Below are 18,301 nucleotides of genomic sequence, written 5' to 3' on the forward strand. Positions count from 1 at the left end.
GGCTGATCCGACGGAGTAGCTGAAACGTGAGAAACTACCAGTGACACAGGCTATCGAGGTGGTGGGGGTGGTGCCGCAGGTTGTTGTGGCCACCAAAAAGTATGACAGCGATCCCCTGAGGTGGGGGGTGCTGTGGCTCGGACCAACGAGGAGGGTGGGTAGGGCATTCTCTGACCATGTGTCCCAAATCATGGCACATGAGGGACTGATCCGAGTAACCAATAACCTAGTTGAAATCACTATCTAGTGGGATCTCAAAGTCAAACTGTATCCGAAAAATGGGTGTCACCAAGGGTGTACACCTGTATCCATGGCGGACCAATCTTTGTAGCAAGTGAACCTAGTATACCTAGCGGCTATGACAGTTAGCTATCTACCAGCTGCATCACCTTGCATATCAAGCAGCAATCCTCCAACAAAACCACCGAATTGAGAATGGAGCTAAGAGTATATATTTAAGTCTGACCCCAATCGAAAATTCATCAGAGTCCATAGTGTATAGAGTCTCACCTCCAAAAGTGCAGCACCAAATGGAAATCTGGAAGGTCAAGGATGGTGACCTAGTGGAATTCCCAGCCAGAATTGCGGCTTACCATAGCTTGGAGCCAAAACTTGACTCATCTTCCAACTCCTAAGTTCTCACCATTCTTCTTCTTCTGGGGACAATCTTTCACCATGTGCTCTTTGCTGTTACGAATAAAGCATTGATGGACTCTCATGACAATAGTTTTCACCCGATGCTAACCTGGTCATCAAGGCAAGGAAAACAGGATTCGAAAGCTTAGGTGTGTAATGTGACATCAAGGGTGTTCAGGTAAGTTTGCATCTTGTGGTAATACGTCTTACATGTACTCATGTCTCAATTTAATTTCCACTTTTTGATAGTCTATAGATAATATATTCTAACATTAGGATGCATTCAAACACGAATGATATTTTTGACCTTTTTTCTCCCTCAAATGTGAACTGAAAGTACTGATTTTTCAGGGCGCTTCCACTGATACACTTTCAATTGTTGTGAATGATTTGGGATCATGGGGATGTTCGCAAGATTGTGTCGGTGATGTTACATCAATCCCACTCTCAGATTCAGCAACAATTCTTCTGGGTTACGCCGATATGCCTCGAAGTAAGTAAATTCTTCTTTTATAATTAAAAAGGATTTCTTTGACAAATGATATCCTTGTACAGTAATGCATGTGTGGAACGCTATTTTCTAATTTATTTGTTCAGAGTCAAAACACACTTTTTGAGTGTAGATGTCAAAGCATTATTGTAACAAATTTAATCTAGCTGAATATGCTTTAACTTTCTGAGATGTTTTTCTTTCAGGCTCTCTTGAGAGCAAGATTACATTGGCTACCAGCTTGGCTATCCTAGCAGCCCTTGCAACAATTGTAATATTCATATTGTTGCCATGCTTTATACTAATTTTTGATCAGAAAAAGTGTAACAAACATATTAAGTTGACGAGGACCTACGACAAAATTTCTCAGAACAATGAGGCCGATTTCCATAGCACAAGGGTTGGTTACTTGCTTCCTTTGGATACATTGAGTTAAGCTGGTTCCAATCTAAGGCTAAAGCCTCCTTTCCATTCTGATGATGTCTTTCAGGTCTATAATCCCCACTGGATTCCTTCAACAAGTGGAGGCGATTCGACACATTACTCCAGTAGATCAAATCCACTCCTATTATATCTATGGCAAATCAAGCTGAAAAACTTGTAAGTGAAATGAGCATGCTTCAGTGAAGTTCAAACGATCTCGCTCATCGATAGTTCAATTCAAGCACAGTACCATCATTGATGTTTCTTTTTCATGATTGGCATGTTACAGTATAGTCTCGGCGAAAGACAAAGTCCTGAGAGTTATCAAGAGACAATGAGAAGCCAACAAGCTGCCATTTAGTGCTCTGCATTGTGATTTATGGCTTTCAAAAACAAGAAAGAAACGTTAGGCAATGCTTGCCAAACCGGTTACGAATTGCAAGCGGCACTCGTGCTGGCTCAAGATCACATGGTAGGACTCCTGCCTGCCTGCCTTTGGGAGAGTTGCGAATTGCAGGTGCCGCAAGTGCTGGCTCAAGATCACATGATAGGACTGCTGCCTTTGGAAGAGTTGTCACTCACGTAAATCAACCACCTGTTGGAGTCAACCAGGAAGAAGGATGTCTTTACAATTTCTTCAAATTTCCCTTTCGGCAGCCCATTATGAGGAGCTCCTTTGCGCTTCCCTAACTCCTGCCTAAATGGCCTCCCTTCTTGTAAGCTTTTGGTGTTCCCTTTAAAGATTTTTGTTGTATGAGTGTGTACTTGCAAGAAGCAAAGGTTGGTGTTTCCCTTTGCAAGAGCAAAGGTTTCGTTGCACATGTGCTCCAATAAAATGAAGAATTCAGGAGCTGTGCCTTGTATTGAAATAAATGGGTTCTTGGTTTAGCCATCAAATCCATCTTTACCTCTTTCTTTTTTTTCCGACACACCAAAGGGCCCATAGGGGGAGTTGCTTATCCCTTCCAAATATTAGCCATGTTACATGGTCGGGCAAGAGCCACGCATAGGCATCACCATGGCCACCTAATTGATGCACCACGTGCTCGGAACAATGAATGAAGGTAATGTACAATGGGTGATGAAAACCTCGTAGTGAGGAAAAGCCTATGCAATGAGTGGGCCATATTTCAACATACAAGGAGGGCAAGAATGGCATGCAGCTTCATAAGTCAAAGAGTAGCTCAAGATATGTAATCCATGCGAAAGAAGAAATGCAGTGTCTGTCAAGAATTAAGATCAAGAATATGATTTGAATCGATTTTGTATAAAGGCTAAAACTTTGCATCTTCTCAATTTAAACAAATGCTTTACTATTATATTGTTGACAAGAAATTGCATCCAGTGCCAAAAAGTGCCCTTGACCAAATTATTTGTGGACCTTGCTTCTTCACGGCTCTCTGATAAGCTATCAATTGATTCCCTTCTTCTTTGGAACTCTCTTATAAACTATCGGTTGGTTCCCTTGGTTCTTTCTTTTCCTTGGAAGACTCTTCCCTCCACAATTCCATAATTTTGTAATCTATGCCTGCCAATGACATGTCATTAGGGATTTGAATGGAGTGAGAGGATGAAGATAATAATGGGCAACTATTCAACAATCTCATGATTTTAAATTTATTGCAATCCATAATGTTTCCATTCAATAAAGCAGTAAAAAAACTCGTTATTGGCATGTGTGGAGGGGTTCATTTGTAGAATAAAAAAGAGGGTTAAGCTTATTAGATGAGAGACAACTCAATGAGCTGGTTGATTGAAAGTAGAAGAGTTATCATTGAAAGGAGACTCAATCATGATTTCACTTTGGATGGAGTGAAAATAGGGTTTGTTTTTACTCTAATGTTGAAGAAGCCATTTTTGGATATTTATTTCCATTGTCGAACATTATGTTTCCCCAAGCATTTATTGAAGTTAATATGAAATTTGAGATAATGATTTGTTATCGTTTGTAAGCCTCAACTTCTTGTATAAGATTATCATTATAGTTTTGCACATACTAATTGTATATATAATATTGCTTCACTAAACTAGTCTTGATCATTTATGACTCAAATCATAGATGAGATCTAATATTTTCAAGAGAATTTTCTTTGGTAGGTATGAGTTTTTTATTATTTTTAGAATTAGTCAACTATCATGAGTGATATTTTCAAATTGAAAATTTATATCTTAGACAGTCAAAGATATGTCCTTCTATAATTTAATTTTGTATGTAGAGATATGTTTCTACATAAGATTACCAATATGATTTTACACATTGATTTGTATAAAATATTGCTTTATTAAACTACTCTTGCTCAATCATGACTCAAAATCTAATATTTTCAAGAGATTTTTTTTTGGTAGGTATAACGCTTTTATTGCTAGAATTAGACTATCATGAGTGATATTTTCAAATAAAAAGTTCACATCTTGGACGGTCAAGGACATATCTATCTTAATTTGTTTTATATACATAAAATTGCTTTGTTGAACGCTCGTAGAAATTTTCTAGATAAGCCATTTGAAATCCTCTAACTCGGCCTATGTGGGCAATAAAAATATACATCAAATAGGTTGCATGGATGCAACTTGATATTAATGCCTCATAACACAAGCTAGAGGTCAAAGAGAAAGAATCATTTAGAAAAAAAATTAGTTTTCAAGATCTCTTTCTCTTTCTATCACACTTGTGTTACAATGGTCTTTCCATTTTCTCTAGGACTTGAGTTTAAGACACAACACAACTCATTTGATAAATCTTCAAGGTCTCTTGGTATCATTCATGACAAGAAAATTCCCTTCTATTCTTTAGGTTGATGGATATATCTTTTTTAAGTCTTTGGTATCCTTGCTACATACAATGTTAATAATCCGCTTCTCTTTTTTTGTTCTTTTTGCTCTTATTCTCTCTCTTATCAATTTCACTTCTGACATTATTGTGAGTTGTCTTCATTATCTTCTCTCTCTCTCTCTCTCTCTCTCTCTCTCTCTCTCTCTCTCTCTCGAAAGTGGGTAGTCTACATAGGAGGAAAAGTTGTGACTAGAGATTTCAAGAGTACACTATTTGCCTCAAAGACAGGGATTTAGGTCGTTTACACATAGACACATTCATGCACATGGTAATTTTCTATCATTGAAATATTACGCTCTCATGAGTTATGGGAGCCTTGAGGGTATGTTGTACATTTGCAACTTTTCTTTTTTTTTTATGATGTTCAAAGTGAAATTTATTTAATGATGTATTTGTTCGGTCCTACAGGTCGATTTCAGCTTCCGCTAGACAAGAGTAGAATTTGCTCTCTCATAAGGGGGAGAAAATCCAATAATACAGAGGAGAAAGCTAACTAGCCCCTTGTTTTTCTCTTTTGTTGTTGTATGTTTGTTGATAATAAGGTTGAGAAGGGGCATCATCAAGAAAGGTCTAATGTTGACCTTTTAGGCTAAGCACTATGGCCTTTGTGGAATAGCAAAATGATCTCAACACCAAGGTCAAGGAAACTATCTACACTTGACATCACCTTATTGACACTCATAGTAGCATGGTGTTATCATGTATACCATAACCTCATCATCCTTACCCATGCATTGATGGCACCTACATTGCCCTTGCTTTTGTGAGGTGGTAGCATTCCCTCCTTTTCTGCTCTCTTTCTCTCTCCTTCTCTATGTGTGTATGTGTGCATAAGCGCGTGTGTATCCTAATCAAACCTAGAAGTATATTACAACTCTCTCTCTCTCTCTCTCTCTCTCTCTCTCTCTCTCTCTCTCTCTCACACACACACACACACACACACACACACACACACACACACACACACACGCGCGCGCGCGCATGTGCAAGGACGAAGAAGAAGATTTTCACTCTCCATTCAAGTGGGCAATGCTAAGAGGCATCAATGTCTAGTATTGTTAGGTCTTATAAGGTGCTATTGAATATTACACTTAGAAATCAATGCAAATCGAATCAATGTAAATCAAACTCAAAACTTACGTGCATGTTGTTAAATAACACAACATGTTTTAGCAAGAAGTCAGCATGAAAATTAGTAGATACCAATTATTGTGATATCTTGAACAATTTGATAAAGAAAAACCTTAAAAGGCAAATCAGTGTGTGGGTTCTTTGTGATTGAGTTTCCACGAGCGATTTCGGAACCCATCTTGTTTTTGGTCCTTGTGTGACCGTCTTTTGCATTTTCTTCTTTTTCGCAATGACTTGATGGACACTGGGCTTCGATATCCATAACTGATTGTTTCCATTGTAGAAGCCTTGATTCTCTAGTTGATGACGAGGTATCCATCTGTAGATTGCAGCAGCCTTGGTGGTGGCTGGTTGTTGGCTCTGCCTATAGATTGTGTGCCTTTGGGTGGAGCCTTGTGCTTCTTGATTGATCTTGGTTGTTCCAAAAGTTTTAGATTTTATAATTGTGAGTGATAGTTATATTTTATTAATACACATACGTTATTTCTTAACAATAAAATGTACCTAGTTTTCTACACTCTTCCAGAAATACATATGCAAAAGACAAGAGAGTGCATGCAATGTACAAAAGAAATCAACTAAGTAGTGGACTTCATGCTTGTAGATCGTCCTTCTAGGCACGCAAATCTATTGTAATTCCCCCATGAACTTTTTTGGGATTTGTAGACTAAAAACCTTGTTGAGTGTGCTTAGTGTTATCCTCCTCTATTGTCTTTATGATAAGGGTGGATCTACAGAAATGCCACCTAAATCTTGAGATCCCTGTAAAGATGCACTTCTTGAGGATTCTTGTGTGATATATAAAAGCTCTATTTTTTCTTTTAAAGGCTAAGTTCGCTTTTAGGATGCAAGTTTATTGCATGGATGGATTGCCCTTGTGGATTTCTAATTTTGTTATTTTAAGTTGCATTATGGTTTTCCACCTCTGCTAACAAACTCTCACTCTTTTAGGACTTTGACAATTATCTTGACAAATTGTGGCTTAGAAACTCAATGTTCTTGGAGAGTCCTACTCAATGTTTGGTAGAACTTCACCTAGGTGGAGTATGTTAGCAAGAAGGTTTGAAATACCATAAACTTGAAAAACTTGCTATTACTTTTTCTCTAGTTGACATTGATTGTTTTTCAAAATCCTTTTTAAGTCGATGTGGAGAACTTATGTAAAGCAAAATAATACATATTATTTATTTTCCCAAGTTGACTTTTGATACAATTTTTTTGCTATTGTCAAAATACTCCTAATCTACTTATTGTGAATCGTACAATAGTACAATATAGGTAACCTAATCACAGTCCTGGATACACTATTAAATTTTCTTTTTTGCTTTTAAGATCTAAGCATAACCTCTCTCATCTTGTTTGACACCAAATTTTTGAAAATTTGAGAGAAATCAAACATGCAATCATAATATTTTATCTCAAGTTGAGAATCAACTAATGTAAAATTTTAATTTTGAATTTCTTTTATGACCAAGCTTAGGAAAATCAAGGCTTTATCTTCAACAACTCTTTCCTCATTTTTTTAATCACCTTGCATTGCCTATATTCAAGAGAGTAATCTATTTAGGTGTGTCTTATAGGGCGTATCATCAAACTTGATGAATACAAAACATCATAAAACATTTTCTACTATGTCATGAACTTCTTTCTATAGTGTATAGGGATAGCTCTTATGATTAGCACAATAATCGATCAGCTTATGTACATTCTACTAATCACATTTCTTTAAATATTTCCATATCTATGTTGTACTACGCACAGTAAGTAGATTCGAATACTTATATTGTACTATTGTACTATTCACAGTAAGTAGATTAGGATACCTATATTGTTGTGCTATTCACATTAAATATTTTCAATATTCTGCAAATCTACGCTTTCTTTTGAAAATTCAAATACCATTTCAACTATCTTATTTGGACAAGTTAGACCACCCACAATAGAAAAGAAACGTTTAGAAACATCAAAAGCAATAAGTTTCTTGGAACTTTTGACATTCACAAACATCAAAAGCAATAATTTTCTCGATTTACATGGGTTATGTTTGTAAAGGATCTGCAGATTCTTCGGTGATTTTCTCAACAAAGGGCAGTTTATGTCAAAACCTTTTAATCAAAGCTTTAAAGAAGAACTTCTCTTTCTAAAAAAGCATTTTATTAGCTAAATAAAAACATAAATCAATTGTAAGACCCTATCTGCTAAGAGGGATTCCCATGAGTTAGGACATTTAATTTTGAAGAGGATTTGGAGGAAGTTTTAGTGATACCCTTAATACACTTTTTGGTGATTATTAACTATTTGCTTGCATAAATAACGAATGAAAATCTAGAATGATTTAGCTTGAAGAAGAGAATTACAAAAAAAAGTGAAAGAGAACTACTTTTTGAAAAAAAATAAAATTGTGCAGGTCGCTTTTTGCAAAGCAAACAGAAAGTGGGATGTTTATTTGATTCTTAAAGTCACTAAGCCAATGGGCATGTGATGCATAGTTATCAAAAAATAACTCTGCATCATGCATGGTCATGTGTGCACCACTTATTTATCTTATATGCAACTATGCAAGGCCTTTTATAACTATGCCAATTTTGGTATAGTTGCATCAATATCAACTTATTAATAATTATCCTTCGTGTGACCACACGTTAGTATTATGTGCACTATGAGAAAACTCTTTAGCTCCTTGCCTCCAATTTGAGATTTGAGAAACAACAATGTTGTTTGTTATGGAACTTGCCATAAGTAGTCTCTATTCCTCTTCAATGATAGAAAGGCCCTCTTCAATGAGAGAAAGGCCTCTTTTCTTGGAAATGGACCTTGTCTTCATCTTTGGCTATTTTAGGATCTATAGAAATCCAAATGGAGCAATATCATGTGTGTGACTTGAACACACCATGGATATACCGGACCCCATGTTGGTTGACAAGAAAACATTATTTAGACACTATTGCATCGTTTCCATCACTCTTTGAAATACACTGTATTTTTCACTTTTTGGTCCTCTTTTGTCCTCTTTTACAGACATTCATATCAAAATGTTCTAAGATTGAACATGCATGTTTTGTGTACCATAAATATTGAATATATCCAATCAACTTTGAAGATTTCTTTCTGACTTGAAACAAACAAGCTTACAATAACTCAAAGGAAACACATATTCTTTGCATATTCATCCTATTGGTCGGCACAACTCAAGACAAGGTTCGGCCATCAAAACCACTTTAGAGTGACTCAATTGCTCTTAGAGGCAAAGAGATAGGTTAAACAGTCACATAATATTACCACACTCATAACACAATTAAGAATGAAGTGAGTGAGCACATTTACATACTTCATGCCTCATTATAATTCTTCCATTTTAACATCTTAAAGTTACATTTTTTACTACTAATCATCTTCCACATGATGTTGTTCTTGCTCCCTTCTACTCGATCATATGCTCCAATGACTCGGAGAAATATTTGAGCTTCTTATCTGTTGGCTCGATCACATCATGCTCTACAACACATATGTCTACATCAATATCGCAAATGATCACATACCAATTTCTAGTTTTAAGATTATATGATGGAACAATTCAAAAATCAGCTCTTTAATCTATTTTCTCAGTTTTCTTACTTTAGTCTACAAAAAATGATTGTTATTAGCCTTGTTTTAAATTTGCCAATACATTATTTCAAAAACATCACATGCCCTGGAAAACGATACTTGGTCAATTTTCTCCATTTCAAGAGCTATAATTGATGAGCTAGAGGTTTTTGATGATGTTTGAGGCATCTTTATGTGAATGGATTTCCATGCACACTCATCTCTCTCTTTCACAGAATTTTGATGCTGCAATTTCTCATTGATAGGGAATCTTCCCTCCAATGGACATGAGTGTGGTAGACTAGTTGTCTTGTTGAAATTGCGTGTTAATTGTGTTGCGTTGAATATGTTGTCTTTGTTCAATATGTCTAACAACAAGGATAAACTACGAGCACTCCAAATGTTGAAGTTACGTCTACTCAACGACTTGCAAGGATAAAATTTGTAATACTACTGACAAGCATTGTATAGAGAAGTGAGGCAATGATAGAAGCGTTCAACGCATAGTGCTCATGTTCAAAGGCATCACTAGTCGGTGTCAAAGAGCACTTTTTTAATCTATGCATTGCCTCTACCTGATGACTTTATTTTCTTAGCTTTTATTGAAAAGCTAAAGGAATCAAGCATCTCTCGCGGCCCAAGCTTTTGGGTCATCTATATCAAATCATTATATGGGCCCCAAGCCTCGTGGTCTATGGTGTTTCACATTATCTTTACATGAAACCACTCCTAAAATGAAGCATAATCTGCTGCAATTTAAAAAAAGATGTCAATAGAGCAACACGAAAATCAAGCATCTCTCTCAACCCAAGCTTTTGAGTCATCTATATCAAATCATTATAAGGCCCCCAAGCGGGCCCCAAGCCTCATGGTCTATGGTGTTTCACAGTGTCTTTACATGCAATCACTCCCAAAATGAAGCATGATCTACTGCAATTCAAAAAAATGATGTCAACAGAGCAACAACAATGCATATAATGCCATCTTTTATGAATGTAACCAATCCTTACATTTTCCAAAATGAAGAGGAATACAGTACCTATTTGAAGAATCTCCAAACTCTTAACATTAGAGTATCACTTGATGCCATTTCTAACAAAATGAATTTCTTTTCTTGTTGAGGAAAATTAGCGCACGCTAAGATATATGTCCTCAGTAATCCATGGCAGGTAAGGTTTTGTGAAAACAAATATGTTATGGACTTGTTATGGACCATCATAAGCATGCACATGGAGCATGGATAGATAATTTTCATGTATACCTTCAATCATCTCCATGGATCTACAATAGCAAGGGCCTGCTTTGTTCTTCGTCTACTAGGTCCATCCGTATCAAAAAACACCTTCTTGTATCATTGTTAGAGCTCTAATGAGAGTATAATATCTTTCTCACCTGGATTTGTTTCAACGATAGTGCATACTTGTCCTCTTTTTTGTCACAGACAATGTAACAAGTCCAATGTTCAAAAAATCTAGCAATTAATAGTAATTAATACTCATAGGATATAAAGTTTTCCGCGTAACCACAATGGGGACGTTATATAAAGCCCTTTTTCCAACTTGCTGAGAAGGACCCGTTGCTGTATTTTGCACTGGTGTATCTGCTCCATGTTAAGTATGGAGCCTGATTTACCCTTGTAATTTGCTGTGGTAAAAGCGCACATTTGTAAGGCCCCCATTATGAGGAGAAGCCATCGTGCGTGAAGGAAAATCACTCACCGGAAACCAAAAATTTCACGGACAAGAATCAGGGGCAACTTTAAAGGCCTCGGGGGCGGAGGCCCCCGAGACTTTTTTTTTCGCCGGAATATTATGGCCGGACGGCAGCCGGAAAGTGGTCGGAAAACAACCAGTCGGTTGGTCGGTGGCCGGTAGTCAATGGCCGATGGCCGGTGGTCGGAAGTCAATGGCCGGTGGCCGGTGGTCGGAAGTCAATGGCCGGTGGCCGATGGCCAAATTCAATGGCCGGTGGCCGAATTCAAAAGCGGCCTTGTCTTCTCAAGGGCGGCCACACATGGGCGGATTGGAGGGTCCGATTTGGACTTATTCGCACAAGGGCGGCTACACATGGCTGTCTCTCATAAGAGAGGGCAGCCCTTTTGGCCTATAAAAGGAGGCCATTTCTACACACATTTCATAGTGTGAAGTTGATGCAACAAGGTGAGTGTGAGGTGGTGAGAGTGAAGCAAGGCGGGAGCTCCATTAAGGGTATAATCCCTTTGTAAACTACTTCTTGTTTTGAAGTACCAAAGCCATTGAGTGGCTGCTTTCCCGTGGACGTAGCCCACATTGGGTGAACCACGTATATCGTGTGTACTCTCTCTCTCTCTCTCTCTCTCTCTCTCTCTCTACACTATAATGTCGTGTATATAAATTTGTCTCTCTCCATTAAGTAATCTACTCAATTATCTATTTAGCTACGCCTTATTTCCTAACAACTGGTATCAGAGCAAGGTTTGCTCGTAGCTAAATTATCTCAAGGAAAGGATTCCTTGAATTGAGTGGGAGTTATGGCGGAGGAGGGGAAGCTCAAGATTGAGAAGTTCAATGGCAAAAACTACCAACATTGGAAGATGCAGATTGAAGACTATCTCTACCAGAAGGACCTCTATTTGCCACTAGGCGGTCTTGCGAAGAAGCCCGCAACAATGGCAGATGAAGCATGGATTGTCCTTGATCGAAAGGCACTGGGAACAATCCGGTTAAGCTTGGCGTCAACGGTGGCCTTCAATGTTTCGGAGATGAAGACCACGGAGGACTTGATGAAGTCACTTGACGACTTCTACGAGAAACCATCGGCATCCAATAAGGTATTTCTTATGAAGCGCTTGTTTAATCTAAAGATGGCAGAGAATGGTTCAGTTGCAGAACACCTAAATGACTTTAACACAAACATAAGTCAACTTCGATCAGTGAAAATCAATTTCGATGACGAAGTGCGAGCTCTCCTTATACTATCATCTCTACCGGATAGTTGGGACAGCCTTGTGATGGCTGTAAGTAATTCTATCTCTGGCACAAATACTCTTAAGTTTGATGATGTTGTGGGTGTTCTTCTAAGCGAGGAAATGCGAAGAAGCACAGGAGAATCATCAAGTGCTGCACTATCAGTGGAAACAAGAGGAAGGCCTAAGGAGAGGTTCAAAAACCAAAAGGGTCGTGATCGCTCAAGACGGAGCAAATCACGAACAAAGTCAGTTCTTGAATGTTGGAACTGCGGCAAGAAGGGCCACGTCAAGAAGGATTGCTGGTCCAAGAAGAAGAAGGAGACAGAGTCTCAAGACAACAAGCCAACATCGGAGGCCAATGTGGCAGGTAAAGTAGAGCAAGATGCTCTAATTCTCTCATTAGACAATGTGTCTAATTCTTGGATAGTAGATTCCGGGGCTTCATTCCATGCGACACCACACAAGCAACATTTCCAAGACTACACCAAAGGTAATTTTGGGTATGTATACTTGGGAGATGATGAAGCTTGTGAGATTGTCGGCAAAGGTACAGTTTCTATCAAAACTGCTAACGGAAATGAATGGAAGCTGAAAGATGTTAGGCATGTTCCTTCTCTTCGCAAAAATTTGATCTCTACAGGACAATTGGACGATGAAGGTCACAACATTGCATTCGGAAACAAACGGTGGAAGATCTCAAAGGGATCTTTGGTGGTTGCCAAGGGTGAAAAAGTCAGTACACTTTACTTGTGTGCTGTTAGCACGCAACCTTCAGCTTGTGCAGCAACTACAGAAGTTGACAGTGCGGTGTGGCACTACCGACTTGGGCATATGAGTGCCAAAGGAATGCAAATCCTTCAAACAAAGAAGCTTCTACCAGGTTTGAAAGAAGTGGACTTAGAGTTCTGTGAAGATTGTGTTTATGGTAAACAAAAGAGGGTAAAATTTCAAAAATCAGGAAATGAAAGAAAAAATAAAAAACTTGAGTTGGTTCATTCTGATGTTTGGGGTCCTGCAAGTACACCATCACTTGGTGGCTCATTGTACTATGTAACATTCATAGACGATGCGACTAGAAAAACATGGGTTTATGTCATGAAGAATAAATCCGATGTATTTTCCATATTTCAAAGGTGGAAAGCCTTTGTGGAGAATGAAACAGGTACCAAGGTTAAATGCCTCAGATCCGACAATGGAGGTGAATATTGCAGCCAAGCTTTTGAAAGCTTTTGTGCTAGCAATGGAATTCGGAGGCAAAGGACAACCCCAAGGACACCTCAACAAAATGGGATTTCGGAAAGGATGAACAGAACAATTATGGAACGAGCACGAAGCATGCGGCTACATGTAGGCCTACCGCTTGAACTTTGGGCGGAAGCTGTAAGTACGTCTGTGTACTTAATCAATCGGTCACCCTCAACGGCATTGGATGGGGGAGTTCCAGAAGAGGCATGGACAGGTAAACCGGTGAATTATGCATTTCTCAAAGTGTTTGGGTGTGAGGCTTTCATGCACATAGATAGAAGCCTAAGATCAAAGTTAGATGCAAAGTCCAAAAAGTGTTTCTTCATTGGCTATGGAGAAGGAGACTTTGGGTATCGCCTATGGAATCCTGAAGATGGTAAAATCTTAAGGAGTAGGGATGTAATTTTTAATGAACAAAATATGTACAAAGATTACTTGGAAAGAAAACAAACAAAAGAAACAGGTGATGAGTACATGGAGCTTGAGGACGGTGAAGACTCAAGGACTGCAAACGGTGACAATGTGCAACAACATCAACCAAATGAGGAGCCTCAACCTATTCCCCGAAGATCTACAAGAGCAAGTAGACCTCTAGAAAGGTTTGTTCCTTCCTTCAACCATCTCTTGATCTCAGATTCTGGAGAGCCGGAATCATATGAAGAAGCTATGCAACATGAATCCAAAGAAGAATGGACGAAGAGCATGCAAGTGGAGATGGACTCACTACATCAGAACCAAACATGGGAGTTGGTTGAGTTGCCTAAAGGTAAGCGGGCACTTCAAAACAAATGGGTGTACAAGATAAAGGAAGAAGAAGGTGGGAAGAAAAGGTACAAATCTAGGCTTGTGGTAAAAGGTTTTTCTCAAAAGAAAGGTATTGACTTCAATGAAATATTTTCTCCTGTTGTAAAAATGAACTCAATTAGGCTTTTCTTAAGCCTTGTGGCTGCTCATGATCTAAATCTCGAGCAAATGGATGTAAATACGGCATTCCCTCACGGTGACTTAGAGGAGGAAATCTACATGCTTCAACCAAAGGGGTATGAAGTAAAAGGTAAGGAGAAAATGGTTTGCAGATTAAAGAAGAGCTTGTATGGTTTAAAGCAAGCATCAAGACAATGGTACTTGAAGTTTGATCGATGGATGTTGGATCATGGATTCACAAGATGCAACTCGGATCACTGCGTCTACACGAAGAATTTGGGAGATGGGAAATTCATCATCCTAATGTTGTATGTTGATGACATGTTGATTGCAAGTGCTAACATGCAGGACATCAAAGACCTAAAAGAGGAGCTGTCCAAATCTTTTTCAATGAAAGATTTAGGTGCTGCAAAGAGGATACTTGGTATGAAAATATCAAGGGACAGGACGAAGAAGACAATAAAGCTATCTCAAGAAGATTACATCAAGAAGGTACTAGAAAGGTTTGCAATGCAAAATGCAAAACCAGTTTCTACACCTTTGGCTGGTCATTTTAAACTAACGAAGGATATGTGTCCAAAGACACAAGAGGAGATAGCCTATATGTCTAAAGTTCCATATGCTACAGCGGTAGGTTCTCTAATGTATGCTATGGTCTGGACAAGGCCAGACATTGCACATGTAGTGGGAGTTGTGAGTAGGTTCATGGACAACCCAGGTAAAGAGCATTGGCAAGCTGTGAAGTGGATACTTAGGTATCTAAAAGGGACAACAACAAATGCTTTGTATTTTGGAGGAACTGATATTTTTCTAGAAGGGTATGCTGATGCAGATATGGCAGGTGACAAAGATACTCGAAGGAGCACTACTGGCTATGTGTTCACGGTTGGAGGCACAGCAGTAAGCTAGGCTTCAAAGCTGCAGAAAGTGGTTTCACTTTCTACCACGGAAGCAGAGTATGTAGCAATGACGGAGGCAAGCAAAGAAATTCTGTGGCTTCACAGATTCTTAGAAGAGCTTGGATTCAAACAAGACAATTGTGTCTTGTACAGTGATAGCCAAAGCGCTATCCATCTAGCGAAGAACTCAGCCTTTCATTCAAGGACAAAGCACATTGAGGTGAGATATCACTTCATACGCACTCTTTTGGAAGAGGGACAACTAAAACTAGGAAAGGTGCATACAAGTGAAAATCCTGCAGACATGTTTACAAAGGTGGTCAACAAGGAGAAGTTGAGCTTTTGCTCATCTTCAATCGGCATTCAAGGATAAGAAGCCAGAATGGAAAGCAGTCACAGGTTTGGTTTGGAGATCAGTCTCCAAGTGGGAGCATGTTAAGTATGGAGCCTGATTTACCCTTGTAATTTGCTGTGGTAAAAGCGCACATTTGTAAGGCCCCCATTATGAGGAGAAGCCATCGTGCGTGAAGGAAAATCACTCACCGGAAACCAAAAATTTCACGGACAAGAATCAGGGGCAACTTTAAAGGCCTCGGGGGCGGAGGCCCCCGAGACTTTTTTTTTCGCCGGAATATTATGGCCTGACGGCAGCCGGAAAGTGGTCGGAAAACAACCAGTCGGTTGGCCGATGGCCGGTAGTCAATGGCCGATGGCCGGTGGTCGGAAGTCAATGGCCGGTGGCCGGTGGTCGGAAGTCAATGGCCGGTGGCCGGTGGCCGAATTCAAAAGCGGCCTTGTCTTCTCAAGGGCGGCCACACATGGGCGGATTGGAGGGTCCGATTTGGACTTATTCGCACAAGGGCGGCTACACATGGCTGTCTCTCATAAGAGAGGGCAGCCCTTTTGGCCTATAAAAGGAGGCCATTTCTACACACATTTCATAGTGTGAAGTTGATGCAACAAGGTGAGTGTGAGGTGGTGAGAGTGAAGCAAGGCGGGAGCTCCATTAAGGGTATAATCCCTTTGTAAACTACTTCTTGTTTTGAAGTACCAAAGCCATTGAGTGGCTGCTTTCCCGTGGACGTAGCCCACATTGGGTGAACGACGTATATCGTGTGTACTCTCTCTCTCTCTCTCTCTCTCTCTCTCTCTCTCTCTCTCTCTCTCTCTCTCTCTCTCTCTCTCTCTCTCTCTCTCTCTCTCTACACTATAATCTCGTGTATATAAATTTGTCTCTCTCCATTAAGTAATCTACTCAATTATCTATTTAGCTACGTCTTATTTCCTAACACTCCAGTCCATCCATACCCCATACCCATCATCGTAGGTTGGGTTGCCCTATATTCATGTAAGAGCAATTCTCTAAATCCTTGTACCTGAGTTTGAAGGTCATTAATCACTTGAGACTTTAACTTTAAGGCCTGTTGGAGTGCGAAAATAGTAGCATCCTGATTGGCGATGGCGCTCTCAGCGACTCGCAGAGATCCCTCCATAGCTGCGTAAGTAGCTGCATGATGCTGGTGTGTAGCTACCAACCGCTCTACTCCAAGCTCAATGGTGGCAATGGCTTGCCTGGACTCCTGCAGTATATCCTCAGATAGTCGAAAAAGTGATGTAGAGTCCGACATTATGGAAGGTCCTGTAACACTGTCAGGGTGAAGAGAACTGGCAAGTGGTACAGCTGGTGGAACTGCTCGTGGTGGTGGACTGGGAGCATGCCTCTCTGGCGGAGTAGAGACGGTGGGAGTGGTTGCAGCAAGACTAGGCATAAGAGAAGAAGCAACTTCCACTAGGGCTTGGGAGCTAGTCACTGTAGTAGGAGTAAAAATAGCAGCAGTAGAGAGAGAAACACACACTGTAGAAGCCACACGTGTGACATGCATAGTGTGATCTGCCATGCCTGAACTTACCATCGAACCAGTAGCGGGTGTATGCGAGGAACGTCGAACAAGTTGCTTCACTCGAAGCTGTTTGCTTTTCGAAACTGGCAGTGATATTAAAGATTCTATTGTATCCTTTACTACCTTCGCCCTCTTTTTCTTAGGCTTGGTAGATCCATTGTCTATTCAATATCTTTCCCTTTTGCCTTAGAGATTTTGCGCCGCATATCCGCATCCACATCCATGGGACTAACAGGTATGTTAATGATCCAAGCCAACATGGGACCTGCAAAGCATTGAAAGCTAGATTGCACAGATTGCACCTGAGCTCTAAATCATTTTGTCCGCGACTGTAAAGAGGTAAATAGAATTTGATGAAAGCCACACGAGATGGTGTGGATGAGGCAATATAGGCCTTCGCAGTGCGAGAATATAGTAGGCGCGTCACATCTGCCCTTGCTTACTTTAGCAGCTCTGACCAAAAAGTAGTACTTGAAAAAGGCCCAGAGCTTTTTATTTCTTGCATAGTCAGCATGACTAGTACTAAGTAGCTCTTTGCATGCCTCAATCGTCGCATCTTTCGAAAGTTGTGACTAGGTTCTTGTAGCCGGTTTTACTGCAGGAAAGGTTGTCATCCCCAAAGCGTGACCAATGCGTGTAGCAGTCAGTGGGTGCCCTCTTACTTTGGGAAAAATCTTGAGAACCTCATGCACCATATTCATAGGAATATCAGAAGGCAGATCGGCCTCTGCTAATGCTGACAGACCTAGCGTATGTAGCTGATCTTTTGATAAAACTTCTCGAAGAGACGGATGAGGCTGCCTGCAAATGGAAGTTCAAAGTGAATTTGGTTTGAGTTTTGGAAGAAGGAGGCCGAGGAATTTGATGGCTCAGCACCTGCGTGATTGCCTTCTTCTTTTTCTTTTTCACATCATCTTCCTGTTGGCTAGAAGACTCTGAGTTCCAGTCAGAGGTAGAGGCGGAGTCAGCAGCTCTGTAACTCTCATCACTGTGATCAGTGGAGGATAGATCGGTGAGGCCATGGCTGGAAGTTTCTATATTTTCTTCTTCTGTAGAACTTCGAGGTGTTTCAGTAGGTCTCTGTCGAGACAAAGCTTTCTTCTGAGCCTTCTTGCTTGTACGAGACTTGCAAATTTTGGAGAGTACCAGCAGAGGCTAGGATTTACCAATTGTCCCATGTAGAGCCAAAGACAGAGTACCAGCAGAGACTAGGATTTTCTAGTTGTGCCACATATGTCATTGTCCAGTATACTATGAGATACAAGGCCGCTTTTACTGTCTATTCGG

The 18,301-nt window shown here is 39.9% G+C and overlaps 1 protein-coding gene across 1 annotated transcript in view; it reads left to right on the top strand.

Annotated features, from left to right (window-relative positions):
• Positions 1–2,929, top strand: part of LOC147443103 (uncharacterized) — a 303,366-nt gene extending 300,437 nt beyond the window's left edge. Inside the window, exons 27-30 of the mRNA XM_086529029.1 lie at positions 988–1,129; positions 1,333–1,526; positions 1,617–1,726; positions 1,839–2,929. Of these exons, the coding sequence (XP_086385155.1) occupies positions 988–1,129; positions 1,333–1,526; positions 1,617–1,726; positions 1,839–1,887 (495 nt within the window). The 3' untranslated portion in view covers positions 1,888–2,929. The remainder of the gene's footprint in view (positions 1–987; positions 1,130–1,332; positions 1,527–1,616; positions 1,727–1,838) is intronic.
• The last annotated feature ends 15,372 nt before the right edge of the window (positions 2,930–18,301 follow it).

This window comes from Adiantum capillus-veneris, chromosome 14 (assembly GCF_014529385.1).
Source record: "Adiantum capillus-veneris isolate H3 chromosome 14, ASM1452938v2, whole genome shotgun sequence".
In the NCBI taxonomy this organism is placed as follows: Eukaryota; Viridiplantae; Streptophyta; class Polypodiopsida; order Polypodiales; family Pteridaceae; genus Adiantum; species Adiantum capillus-veneris.